This window comes from Pseudonaja textilis, chromosome 8, assembly GCF_049901715.1.
Source record: "Pseudonaja textilis isolate UNSWEBS1 chromosome 8, rPseTex1.2, whole genome shotgun sequence".
NCBI lineage: Eukaryota > Metazoa > Chordata > Lepidosauria > Squamata > Elapidae > Pseudonaja > Pseudonaja textilis.
In genome coordinates this window covers 51,814,823-51,828,214 of record NC_141997.1, presented here as the reverse complement: position 1 = coordinate 51,828,214, position 13,392 = coordinate 51,814,823, and the positions used below count along the sequence as shown (strand labels likewise).

At 41.6% G+C, this 13,392-nt stretch overlaps 1 protein-coding gene across 4 annotated transcripts in view; it reads right to left on the bottom strand.

Moving 5' to 3' along the window:
• FGFRL1 (fibroblast growth factor receptor like 1) overlaps positions 1 to 13,392 on the bottom strand; it is a 163,638-nt gene that overhangs the window by 21,286 nt on the left and 128,960 nt on the right. For all 4 annotated transcript variants that reach the window (XM_087938077.1, XM_087938078.1, XM_087938080.1 and 1 more), the window contains exon 4: positions 641 to 721. In XM_087938077.1, the coding sequence (XP_087794203.1) occupies positions 641 to 721 (81 nt within the window). The remainder of the gene's footprint in view (positions 1 to 640; positions 722 to 13,392) is intronic.

Here is a 13,392-nt window from a genome sequence, read left to right as displayed (position 1 = left end):
GAAAGGAAAGGAAAGGAAAGGAAAGAAGGAAAGAAGGAAAGAAGAAAGAAAGAAAGAAAGAAAGAAAGAAAGAAAGAAAGAAAGAAAGAAAGAAAGAAAGAAAGAAAGAAGAAGAATGGAAGGAAAGAACAACAGAAGGAAGGAAGGAAGGAAGGAAGGAAGGAAGGAAGGAAGGAAGGAAGGAAGGAAGGAAGGAAGGAAGGAAGGAAGGAAAAAGGAAGAATGTAAGGAAGAAACAACAGAAAGAAGGAAGGTTGGAAAGAAGGAAGGTAGAATGGAAAGAAGGAAGGAACAACAGAAGGAAGGAGGGATGGAAGAAAGGAAGGAAAGAAGGAAGGTAGAATGGAAAGAAGGAAGGAACGACAGAAGGAAGGAAAAATGGAAGAATGTAAGGAAGGAACAACAGAAGAAAGGAAGGGATGAAGGAAGGTAGAATGGAAAGAAGGAGAATGTCTATTTAAAAAAAAAAAATCTTCCACGTCATTAGATTACTTCTCAATCAAAATCCCTCCTTTAGTTACATTCTTTTTTGGGGAACTCCACAAGAGATGGACTAAAGGCCAGGGGCGTCTTCCCTTGAGCACAACTGAAGTCCCAGCGGAGAAGGTTGGGAATAGAAGGGCAGAAGATCTGGGCTCACCCCACAGCTTCCCTGAAGGGTCTTCGGATTCACTGTTAGGATTTTCAGGTCCCACATGCCCCCTTCCTGAGCTGGCATCATCTGCAAAAAAAAGGAAGGAAGGAAGGAAGGAAGGAAGGAAGGAAGGAAGGAAGGAAGGAGGATAATGGATGATGAAAGAAGGAAGATAGATGATAAGGGGACGGATGGGTGGATGGATGGATGGATGGGGAAGGAAGAAAGGGAGGGACGGAGGAGGATGGATGATGAAAGAAGGGAGGAAGATGGCAGGGGGATGGATGGATGGGGAAGGAAGAAAGGAAGGAAGGAAGGGAGGGAGGAGGATGGATGATGAAAGAAGAAAGGAAGGAAGATGGATGGGTGGGGAAGGAAGGGAGGGAGGGAGGGAGGGAGGGAAGGGAGACCCAGGGAAAATGGGAGGAAAGGAAAGAAGAAAACGTATTAATTTTAAAAACATAGTGTTTGAGTCAGTAGTAAGAACATATTTTATTCCATTCCAACTGAGTTAATGTGTTCCCTGCTTGTGCAGTTTACTTCCTGGTGTTTTTATTTTTATTTTATTTTTATTTTTCCACTGGCTTGTACCATGATGGCAGAGTAATTAATGCTACCATTAATAGTAAAGCCCTTTTGTTTACGTTTATGGCTCATGTTCCCCAGGAGAAGATGGGAAGGGTTTTTACGTTCCTTGCAAATGAGGGCATAAATCAAAATTACAGCAGAAAAGGTAATAGAAACTTCTGGGAATCAGTCATAGTTTGACGCTTAAAAAAGAAATCAAGAATTGGAAAAGTTGTCCAAATATTTGCCACTTTGAAGATGTTGCCTTATTTAGGTCAGGCAGGGTTCAAAATGGAAGCCTCACAGCCGAGCAACAAAGGGAAAAGAAGAAGTTAGCAATTAATACTGTCACTTAAGGTTGGGCTATAAAAGAAAGGTCCAAATTCAGATCACCTCAAGCCCACCTTTGCCTCGCCTACTTCACAGAGTTTCCAAGAGCTATTTGCTAGAAAAAAAAAATGGGGAGCTTGTCCTGCTGATGGGGAACTGGTCTTACAACAACTGATGAGGTTACCTAGTTTGGTAATGAAACGTCTGCAAGGAAAAAACACCAAGCTCATAGAGCACCGAGAACCCTACAGTCCTCCTCCTCCTCCTCCTCTCCACAAACTCCACTCCCTTCTAGCACTGATGATGTTATCTAATTGGGTAATGAAATGTCTGCAAAAAATAACCAAGCTCAGAGAGTACCAAGGGCCCCCCATAGTTGTCCTCCTCCTCCTCCTCCTCCTCCTCCTCCTCCTCCTCCTCCTCCTCCTCCTCCTCCTCCTCCAAAAAACCCAGCCAACCTCAGAGAGCACCAAGGATCCACAGTTCAATCCTGATCTACAGAGATGCTCTTCTTTCCCTGATTCTACCATCTAGAGTTCCCTTAAATCAGGGTCTTCAAATCTGACAGCTTTAAGACTTGTGGACTTCAACTCCCAGAATTCCTCCTCCTCCTCCAATCATGTCAGCTCAGGAATTCTGGGAGTTGAAGTCCACAAGTCTTAAACTTGCCAAGTTGGAAGACCCATGCCTTAAAGGAAGCAACCAGAGACCCATAATATACTTAGCTTTCCCATTGCCTACCTCTTTCTTCTCGTCGTTTCAAACCAACCACCCCATTGCATAATTGCCACGTTCTCAAATGGACCACTGAAAAATCTATTACCATACCAAAAAAGACCCCTAGACTCTTTGTCTTGACTATTAACTTAAAAGAAGAGGCATTTCCATCCAACTTTGTGCAGGCCTGAGACTTCTTCCTGTGGGTAACTCCGAAATTGTGGTTTTTCTGACTGCGCTGATGTTCTCCGTGAAAATGCTGAGTTCCTTCTGAAAACATGATTTCTAGAAGTAACTGAACAGATTTTCCAAACATGCAAGCAGGTGGCTTTCTTTGCTTTGAAAGATTCTTCTGGGGGTATAAGAGCTTTGTCTTATGGCCCTGACTGGGGTTCATTTCCTCTGAGATCTTTTTTTTATGGGCTACAAAGTAAAGTTGATATTAATATTAATCTATCTGCCTGCCTATCTACTTATCATCCATCCATCATCTATCTATCTATCTATCTATCTATCATCTATCTATCATCTATCTATCTATCTATCTATCTATCTATCTATCTATCTATCTATCTGTATCTGCCTACCATCCATCCATCCATCCATCCATCCAAGTATCTATCTGTATCCTCCTATCAACCATCTGTCTATCTATCTATCATCTATCTATCTATCTATCTATCTATCTATCTATCTATCTATCTATCTATCTGTATCTACCTATCATCCATCCATCCATCCATCCATCCATCCATCTATCTGTCATCTACCTACCTCATCTATCAATTTATCATCTATCCCTAATGATCTATCAATCATCTATATCTATCTATCTGTCATCTATCTACAATATAATCCACCTATCTTCTATCTATCATCTACCTATCAGCTATCTGTCTGTCTGTCATCTATCTATCTCTAACTATCTATTATCTATCAATCATTTATCATCTATCTCTCTAATTGATTTATCTTTCTACCCTCCCCCGCTCTCTGTATCTATTCATCTCTCCACCCACAGATCACACCTCTAGGGCTGCTGAGAGAGAGAGAGACCTGGATTTGTCCAGGGTCTTTGTGGACTCAGCTGCTTCTTAGTCCAACTGCAAAAAGTAACACATTTCACATTTGTGAAAAATACACACATGTGGCCACGCACAAGTTCCCTCAGCTTCTGGGAAGATTCACATTCTCAACCGCACAGAGAATTTCCTCTTAGGCACTGTTATGTCTCTAAGACCCCTTTTACAGACATTACAGATCTCAGTTTGGGATTTGTTCCCATATAGATCCTATATGAGATTATTCATGTACAATAAATGGATATTAAAGCCATATTCCCTATCTTGTGAACAGCTATTTATTTTATTCCACGTTTATCCGTAGCCAATCCTTCTGACATCCAGGAATTGAACCCATTTAAAGTTGAGTGATCAAAACGGCAACATAAGACCAAATCAAGATTTTGGATGGGTGTAAGAAACCATGTTGGTGAAAAAGCCCGAAGAGATTGGGATACAAAATCTGGCTTCCGATCTCACCAATCACAATCCCCAAACAATACTGGATCCAGCTTTGCTCACCATTACAAAACAGATGTTGAGGTTTTAGAAAAAGTGCAGAGAAGAGCAACTAAGATGACTAAAGGCCTGGAGACCAAAACGTATGAAGAACAATTGCAGGATTTAAGGACTCTGGATGAAAATGATAGTAGTATCTCCAATATCTCAGGGGCTGCCACGAAGAAGAAGAGGGCGTCAACTTCTTCTCCAAAGCACCAGAGCGCAGGGTAAGAAGCCATGGATGGAAACTAACCAAGGAGGAAAGCAACCTGGAACGAAGGATAAACTTCCTAACAGTGAGAACAATTAATCGGTGGAACAGGTTGCCACTAGAAGTTGTGGGGGTTTCATCACTGGAGGCTTTTAAGAAGATATTATATAGGATCTCTTGCATGAGCAAGGGGTTGGATTAAAAGATCTCCAAGGTCCCTTCCAGTTCTATACTGATTAATTGATTGATTGATTGATTGATTGATCCATCCATCCATTCACAAAGCCCTTGAGATGATCTTTGGCCTGTCCTGCCTCTTGGCTTACTTTGTAAGGATAAAAGAAGTTGTGTTTTGCTGAAATCTGCTTGGAGCTGAGGCTTTCGAAAGCGGCAATTACTATTAAGACGGGTCTTTGAATAAACATACAACGGCACGAACTTCTTAGGAAGCCACTGACAAAAAGATGCCTTCCCCGGCGGAGACGTGGCAGGACAAGGTTGCACGGGCAAAACGATGCTCGTGAATTTAAAGAGCCAAGCCCTATCTGCCTAGTCCTGCAAGAGTTCTTTGCTGTGAAACCAACGCTAAATGCTCTCAGACTTCCTTGAGGATTTGAAGCAGAGGTTTTGTCAATCAGGACTTAATCCTCCCCGGGAGGGTGTTCATCTAAGAATGGCCTCCCTTCCTTTGTCTGGAGGCTCAGGTTACTTCGTGACCACCAATGCGCAGCCCGACGCCCATCCTCCTTTCCCTCCCCCCCCGTCGGTGCCTGAAACTCCACTCATGCACGCCACCTAATTGGCATGCTCAGCCATACTTGAGAGCTTGCCAAGCCTTTCATGTGAAGCAAAGTGCGGCAAATGTATCAGATTCTTTGAAGATGGGTTAGCCGCCCCGATCGGCCAACTTCATTGGTGAAAATGTCACTCCTTAACTTCCCTCCCAAAGAAATACGATGGGGAGGGACTGAAATATTTTTTTCATAAAAGAGACAGACAGACAAGACAGGCAGGCAGATTAGGTGACTTCCCTGGACTTCAAAATACTTCTTGACTGAGGAAACACACCAGCCTTCCATGGCAAGACCTGTAAGAGGCATCAAGAGGGACATCGAAGAAGAGCTGTCCCAAAGGTGCCTTTTTTTTCAGGAGGCAACTGGACTTTCTTGGTTTGTCTTTTGAAGACGTTTCGCTTCTCATCCAAGAAGTTTCTTCGGTTCCGACCAAAAGGTGGAGGATGGAAGGATTTATCCTCCTTGCAGACAACTGGTCATTTGCATCCTTTTAGAGGGTCGTTGAGGCCACTTGGAGGTTTATCTGTGTCCTCGGGATCACCTGAGTGGTGCAAATGGATCCTGTATGCAATTTCTTTTCCTCTGGAAATCCATTCCTTATTCCCACCCCGTTCCAATGAGGTTCATCCCAAATTGTATAGCTTAAAAAAAGCACCTTTGGGACAGCCTGAGAATCTCTTCAGACTCCTTATCTAAGAGGAGCTGTCCTCCTTTTTCACGGTCTCCTCTGGATCTTCATATGCCGCTGCAAATGTATACATTCTGACCAGAGTGCTTTTTCCCTTGAGGATGTTTCACTTCTGATCCAAGAAGCTTCTTCCGTTCTGAGCTGCAACGGCTGTGACCTGGATGAGAGAGACCTTCCCTGAGCATGGGCTCCAGCACAAGTCCGACAACTCAGAAGACTAAATCTGTGGTCCCAGTGACCAACTCGGACTGGATCCTGCAATAAATATAAGCTAGTCCTTGACTTTAAGGTGAATTCTTCCTTTCTTCCCTTAGTAAATGTCTATGGTTTGAGGAATGTCTCCGTTCATCCCAATGGAGCCAAAGAGTAGTCTAGTCTATGGATAAGAACCTTGGAAGGCAACCTGAGATAAGATGAATCTCTTCCCTTGAAACATTGCCTTGGAGATCCATGTAGACATTCCTCAAAAAGCCAATAGAACAGAAGTTGCCTTCAGAAGTTGTGGGAGCTTCATCACTTGAGACTTTCAAGAAGAGACTGGACTGCCCTCTGTCAGAAATGGTGTAGGGTCTCCTACTTGGGCAGGGGGTCGGGCTAGATGACCTACAAGATCCCTTCCAACTCTGTTAAACTGTTAAACGCTATTCCCTTCCTAACTCACTGTTCTATTCCCAACAAATTCCACATTGGCGTAAAATGTTTAGTCTCAAAGTAAATCTGAACGAACATATTTGCTAGTTGTTTTTGAGTCTCCTTCCGAATTTGTATTTGATCTTCTGAACTTGTCGCACTTCAGCAAGGAGTGATTTAAGCGCCGGGCAGATTCCGATCAGGGCTCTAAACAATAGTCCAGTTTACTTAGTTAGAAACATAACCGCCTTGTTTTTCTGTGGTCCATCCCATCATTTTTCTTCTCTGGCGCATTGAGGCTGATTGTGGCCCTAAGTCATTATGGCTGGTTTGGGAGCATTTGGTGTTGGGGCCTTGGAAGTTCCATTCCATGGATGGACCAAGCTTTGCATAAATAAACCTTTGAAAATAAACCCCAAGAGTTGGGCTCGCTTCAAAGCTGAATGGAGGAAGCTGAGGGGAGAATGAGGCGATCATCAACCCAGTCCATACATCAGGACTGCACTTCAAAGCACTTCTCTTTGGAAGAACAAGAGACGAGAATGAATGAATGAATGAATGAATGAATGAATGAGAATGAAAGGCTAGGCAGAACATGAGATACGAGAGAAAGTTGACGTATCTGTTCGGGTTTGCAAAATTATAATGAACATTTTATGGAGAGAAAAAAGATAGAATCAATTCTACTATCAGATAGTGGACAAGATAGTGGACCATCATTTAAATAGGAGCCAGCCGTGTGCTACAGCTGCCGACAAAGCCAACATAGTCCTAGGTTGCATTAATACAGGGATAGAATCAAGATCACAGGAAGTAACGTTAGTACTGGTTTATAACGTCTTGGTAAGACCACACTTGGAATGCTGCATCCAGTTTGGGTCACCTCAATATAAAAAAAAGATGCAGACACTCTGGAAAGAGCGCAGAGAAGAACCACAAAGATGATTAGGGGGCTGGAGGCTGAAACATACGAAGAACGGTTTCAGGATTATGTCTAGTCTAGTGAAAAGAAGGACTAGGGGAAATATGAGAGCAGTGTCCCAATATTGAAGGGACTCTCACAAAGAAGAGGGGGTCAAGCTATCCCCCAAAACATTTGAGGGAGGGTTCAAAAGTGCAAGTGGAAGATCGTTAAAGAGAGCGCCGACTTAGAAATAAGGAGGAATTCCTTGACAGGAGGAATAATTAACCAGTGGAACTGTTTTCACTGGAGGCTTTTAAGAAGAGATTGGACAGCCATTTGTCTGGTAAGATCTTCTGCTTGAGCCGAGGTTGGGCTAGAAGACCTCCAAAGTATCTCCCAATTCCCTTATTCTGTTCCGTTTTGCTCAAGATCTGCGATCAAACCCCAAAACAAACCCAGCCTGGTTTGGTTCTGCAACCCAACCGGAAGACAGAGACTCCAGAGGAGAATTAGGACTGCGGAAAAAAACAATGGCTGCCAACCTGCCTTTCATGGAGCACCTGTCTACTGCAGGAGTCAAAAAGAGGCCTGTGAAAATATCTACAGACCCCTCACATCCTGGACATAAACTGTTCCAACTCCTTCCGTCAAAATGACACCATAGAGCACTGCACAACAAGAACAACTAGACACAAGGACAGTTTTCCCCTGAAAACCATCACTCTGCTAAACAAATAATTCCCTCAACACTGTCCAACTATTTACAAAGTCTGCACTACTATTAGTATTAATCTTCTCATCATTCCTTATCATCTATGCCCTCCCACTTGGGACTGTTTGACTGTAACTTTGTCGCTTGTGTCCTTACAATTTATATTGACTGTTTCCTAGTATGATTTGATTGCTTATTGTACCCTATGACTATCATTAAGTGTTGAATCTGATGATTCTTGACTCTTGACGAATGTCTCTTTTCTTTTTATGTACCTGAGAGCATTTGCACCAAGACAAATTACTTGTATGTCCAATCACACTTGGCCAATAAAGAATTCTATTCTATGCTGTTCAAGCCAGAGTGAAATTGTTCATAAACAGTCACCATTAGACATACATTAAGCCACAATTTCAGAACCCCTGGGAGGCAGAACAACTAAGAGAATCTACATCGTCTTCCAAAGCTTCATGGAGAACTTTTGAAAACCTGAACTTGTTTTAAGTTTGCCCACCCAAAGAAAACATGCACCTCTGTTTATACAGCTGTTATTTTTGGAAAACCTCTGGATTAATAGCTTATTTCAGAATATTCACAGACACAAAAACCTCCCTATGTTGGAAGGAAGGTGACTGACCTATATATCCAAGGTGAGAAAAAAAATACAGATAAAGTGAAGCATTCAACTAAGAAAGTTAGCCAGGCTAATTGACTTCTCACTCTTGGTTTTTTTTAAAGCCATAAGACAAGAAAAGCTACAAACCAGTTTTTGGCACCAGATGGATCCGTTTCTTTTTACAGATTGAACAAAGCAAATCGTTGCCTGTGCTTAGGATACTAATTAGCTAGCTATTATTGTAAGACTGTGCTGGATTTCAAAGGGATGTTTCAATAAAAGAATAACCAGGTAACTGCCAATTCATGCATGATGGTTAAGTCAACAGAGAACAGAAAAGAAAGCAGACTAAAAGCTAGCAATTCAAAAAGGTGAATTTAAATCAAGCTTAGGTATTTGATTATCTTGGGAATATCAAATTTGCAAAGTTGCAGCGCTGTTTATCGCTTAAGGCAAGGAAGGATGAAAGAATTAGGATTCTTTTTTCTTTTTTTTCTGACTAGGAGTCTTAGAATTTTACTTAATGTCCCATTTCATAAAGACAGAGAAAGAACAAATAGTAAATTGGTGTTTCTCAACGTTGGCATTTTTACGATGGGTGGACTTCAACTCCCAGAATTCTGGGAACTGAAGTCCACACATCTTCAAGTTGTCAACGTTGAGAATCACTGCTCAAAGAAAGTGAGCAAACTTCTAAAAACTTCTCGTCCCTCTGATCAACCTGAAGAGTCCAAAGGATGACTAAGCCAATGGACACATTTGGAAATTTTTAAGAGCCAAGCGTGAGCAAAACGAATTGTAACTGTAGGTAGGCTTCCCAGTTCACAAAAACAGGACGAAGGTAAAGGTAAAGGTTCCCCTCGCACATACGTGCTGGTCGTTTCTGGCTCTAGAGGGCGGTGCTCACCTCCGGTACAAAGTCGAAGAGCCAGCGCTGTCCAAAGACGTCTCCGTAGTCATGTGGCCGGCATAACTAAACGCCGAAGGTTCACAGAACGCTGTTCCCTTCCCACCAAAGGGATCCCTATTTTTCCACTTGCATTTTTTTAGATGCTTTCGAACTGCTAGGTTGGTAGAAGCTGGGACAACTGACGGGAGCTCACTCCATTACGCGGTGCTTGGGATTCGATCCGGTGAACCGCTGATCTTTGTGATCGACAAGCTCAGCGTCTTAGCCACTGAGCCACCGCATCCCTAAGGATGTGGATAGCCATTTGAAAAACAATTATCAGTCTGTAGACATCATGAAGATATTTCCTGATACCTTTTTCCGTCCCCTTAATGGAGCCCTTCAATCATCTCTCAGACTTAGGACTGATTCTACTCTTATGATTCTACTTATCGTCATTTTGAACCTGTCACCTGCATGTTTGCAAACAAAACGCTGAGAAAGAGTTAACCCTATTGTTTCTTTTCTGAGAATGCCTCAGGAGTTGACGTTCATGCATGCTGGATTCCTGTTAATTTTTTATTATTAAAGTAATTTGGGGTTTAAAAAAGGGAGACCGGGATGTGTATCAAGCAAGGTAGCCATTAAGTTAACTAGTGTGTGACTACACAGGGTTGAAAACTCCAGACAGGTACAGGCTGAAAGCAGTTCCCCAGGATTTCAGAAATAGATCATTGGAGCGGGTGGGAGGGAGTCAAATGTAGTGTGCTAGCGATTGGAAGTGCAAAGGAGGTACTGTATGGTGCTTTGAAATATGGCTCACTCTTACAAGAAAGAAAAAGGAAGGAAGGAAGGAAGGAAGGAAGGAAGGAAGGAAGGAAGGAAGGAAGGAAGAGGGAAGGAAGAGAGGAGGAGGGAAGAAGGAGGGAAGGAAGGAAGGAAAGAAGGAAGGAGAGAGGGAGGAAGGAGGAAGGAGAGAGGAGGAAGGAAGGAAGGAAGGAAGGAAGAGGGGAAGGAAGAGAGAGAGGGAGGGAAGGAAGGAAGGAAGGAAGGAAGGAAGGAAGGAAGGGAAGGAAGAGAGGGAGGGAGGGAAGAAGGAGGGAAGGAAGGAAGGAGAGTGGGAAAGGAAGGAAAGGGAAGGAAGGAAGGGTAAGAGGGAAGGAAGAGAGAGAGAGGGAAGGAAGGAAGGAAGGAAGGAAGGAGAGGGAGGAAGGGAGGAAGGAAGGAGGAAGGAAGGAGGAGGGTAAGGAAGGAAGAGAGAGCGGGAGGAAGGAGGAGGGAAGGAAGGAAGGAAGGAGAGAGGAGGGAGGAAGGAAGGAAGGAAGGAAGGAAGGAAGGAGAGAGGAAGAAGGAAGGAGAGGGAGGAAGGAAGGAAGGAAGGAAGGAAGGAAGGAAGGAGAGGGAGGAAGGAGGGAGGAGGAAGGAAGGAAGGGTAAGGGAAGGAAGAGAGAGAGAGGAGGGAAGGAAGGAAGGAAGGAAGGAAGGAAGGAAGGAAGAGAGGGAGGGAGGGAAGAAGGAGGGAAGAAGGAGGGAAGGAAGGAAGGAGAGAGGGAGGAAGGAAGGAAGGAAGGAAGGAAGGAAGGGGAAGGAAGGGTAAAAGGGGAAGGAAGAGAGGGAGGGAGGGAAGAAGGAAAGAAGGAAGGAGGAAGGAAGGAAGGAGAGGAGAAAGAAGGAAGGAAGGAAGGGTAAGAGGGGAAGGAAGAGAGAGAGGGAGGGAAGGAAGGAAGGAAGGGGAAGGAAGAGAGGGAGGGGGGAAGAAGGAGGGAAGGAAGGAAGGAGCGAAAGCGATTGTGTTGGCAATATGGCATCTAAACTTGATACTCTTTACCTAGGGTGGATAGATTTCATACAGAAAGTAGATTCCCAATCTGTGATTCAGAATACAGATTCCAGTCAGATTTTTTATTTTCTCCGGAGAGACAGCAATGACCGCAGCCCATGATTATATTTTAACTGCTGAATTTGATTAAAACGGGATACCATTGTCCAAAAACAGCAGTTTGCAAAGCTTAATCTCACACCAGTCTGTTGATATCTGAGACGTATCTGCTAACCAAAAAAACAGAGCTAAAACTGCCAAAAACACTCAGAGGTGAAACTGGGGGTGAAGGATTGTTAACATCACACTGAAAAAAAAGACAAAACAAGATCGTTGCAGCTACAATTTCCCTGGCAACCAGCATGAGAAAAATTCTTAGCAAAATCTCTCGGCTACAAAATGCTCATTTCTCAAGACCTATTTGGTAGAACTTTGTAGAATTTTTAAAAAATATTTTAGTTTTATATTTCCTGTGGTTTATTCTTTGGACCAGTAACAGGGTTGAGTCTCTGTGCAAGGAATTTTTGTATCCTAATTATCCTTTTATCCCACCCATTTAAGCAGCAATGGCAAAGGACATCGTCCCCACACAAAAACAACACAATGTTTGCAGGAAAGAAAATGGATTCTTGACTGTGACATGGTTTTTTTTTTAAGGTTGGTGGCAAAGCTTACTCCTTCCCTGAAATTCGAAAATCCGGTCTAATAGAAATAGCGCAAAAATGTTCAACCTAAGCCCAAGCTGTTGGAAGTGTAAAAATAAAAAAGGTACATATTTTCATATGTGGTGGTCCTGCTCAGAGGTCAAGAAATATTGGAATATAATTTGATTGTGGCTAGAAGAAATAACAAAACAAAAAATTGAACCCAAACCAGAACTACTTCTGTTAGGCATAATAACAGAAAAATATAAAAAAGGCAAATATATTATGCTACATACCTTAACAGCTGCTAGGATTTCCTATACACAATTTTGGAAGCAGGAAAATGTACCGTCAGAGGATGTGGTTATAAAAAAAAATTAGATTGTGCAGAGATGGACAGACTAACAATGAAATTAAGAGACAAAGAAGAGTCGATATATTATAATGTCTGGGAGCCTGGTATGAATGGTTTAAGAATAAAAAGAAATCTAAATGACAATTAGGTATAGAATAAGAAACTATGTAAATTCACATCTAACTATTTATTTATATATTAAGTTGAAATTGTTATAATGAAAGAAATGTGTACATAGAAAGATGATAAGGAAATGTAAAAGATGTCTTGATGTTGATAATGATGTATAAAGTTTTATTTTATATTTTGAAATTTTGAAAACTAAATAAAATTTGATTAAGGAAAAAAAAGAAATAGCACAAGGAATAGGATATAGTACTGAATTAGATGAATGCGAGAAATTATGGACTAGGAATTACAAATTAATGGCATCACAAAGAAAATTTATATAAAATGTTATATTGGTGGCATTTATATAAAATGTTATATTGGTGGCCCCAGCGAGATTGGCCAAGATATATCCCAACACAAGGCCAAAATGTTGGAAATGTGGACAAAAAGATGGCACTTTTTATTATAATTGGTGGCTATGACCCAAGACCAGGAAATATTGGGTTAAAATAAAGAACTGGTTACAAGAGATCACCAGACACCAAACTGAACTCAAACCAGAATTTGTTCTATTAGGAATAATCCCAGGCCAATAGCCTAAAAAGATTGAGTACATTATACTCCATATCCTGACAACATCCAGAATAGCTTTCACACAATTGTGGAAAGGAGCTAATATCCCTTCAGAGGATCTAGTCATATAAAAAATACCGGAATACACTGAAATGGATAAGCTTACACTGGAAATGAAAGTTAAAGAGGATTCCGATTATTATGCAATATGGAATGAATGGTCCAAGTGGTTAAAAAATAGATATAAAGATTAGGAAGGATGGATGATTGTAAATAAAACAAGAGACCTTAAGAAAGTATTGATGAACAAGTGTATATAATAAGGTATATAAGTTATATGTATTAAGTTATATGTATGTAAGTTATTTGTTGATGCTAAAACGCTGTAATGAATATAAATAAGATTTGCATTTTTTGAAAACTGCAATAAAAACAATAAAAAGGATAGTTTGGATTTTGTTTTGTTTTTAAAAAGGCTTGCTGAGAGACAACCTTGTCCTCAGAAGCTGTTGTTTTGTTTTGTTTTTAAATCAATTATGAAGCATTATTTGTAAAAACTGGAGCTTCGCTTATTTATTGTCTGGTTAGGTTCACACGATTCAGGCAAAACGTAATTCGAATTATCAATCAGTTTGC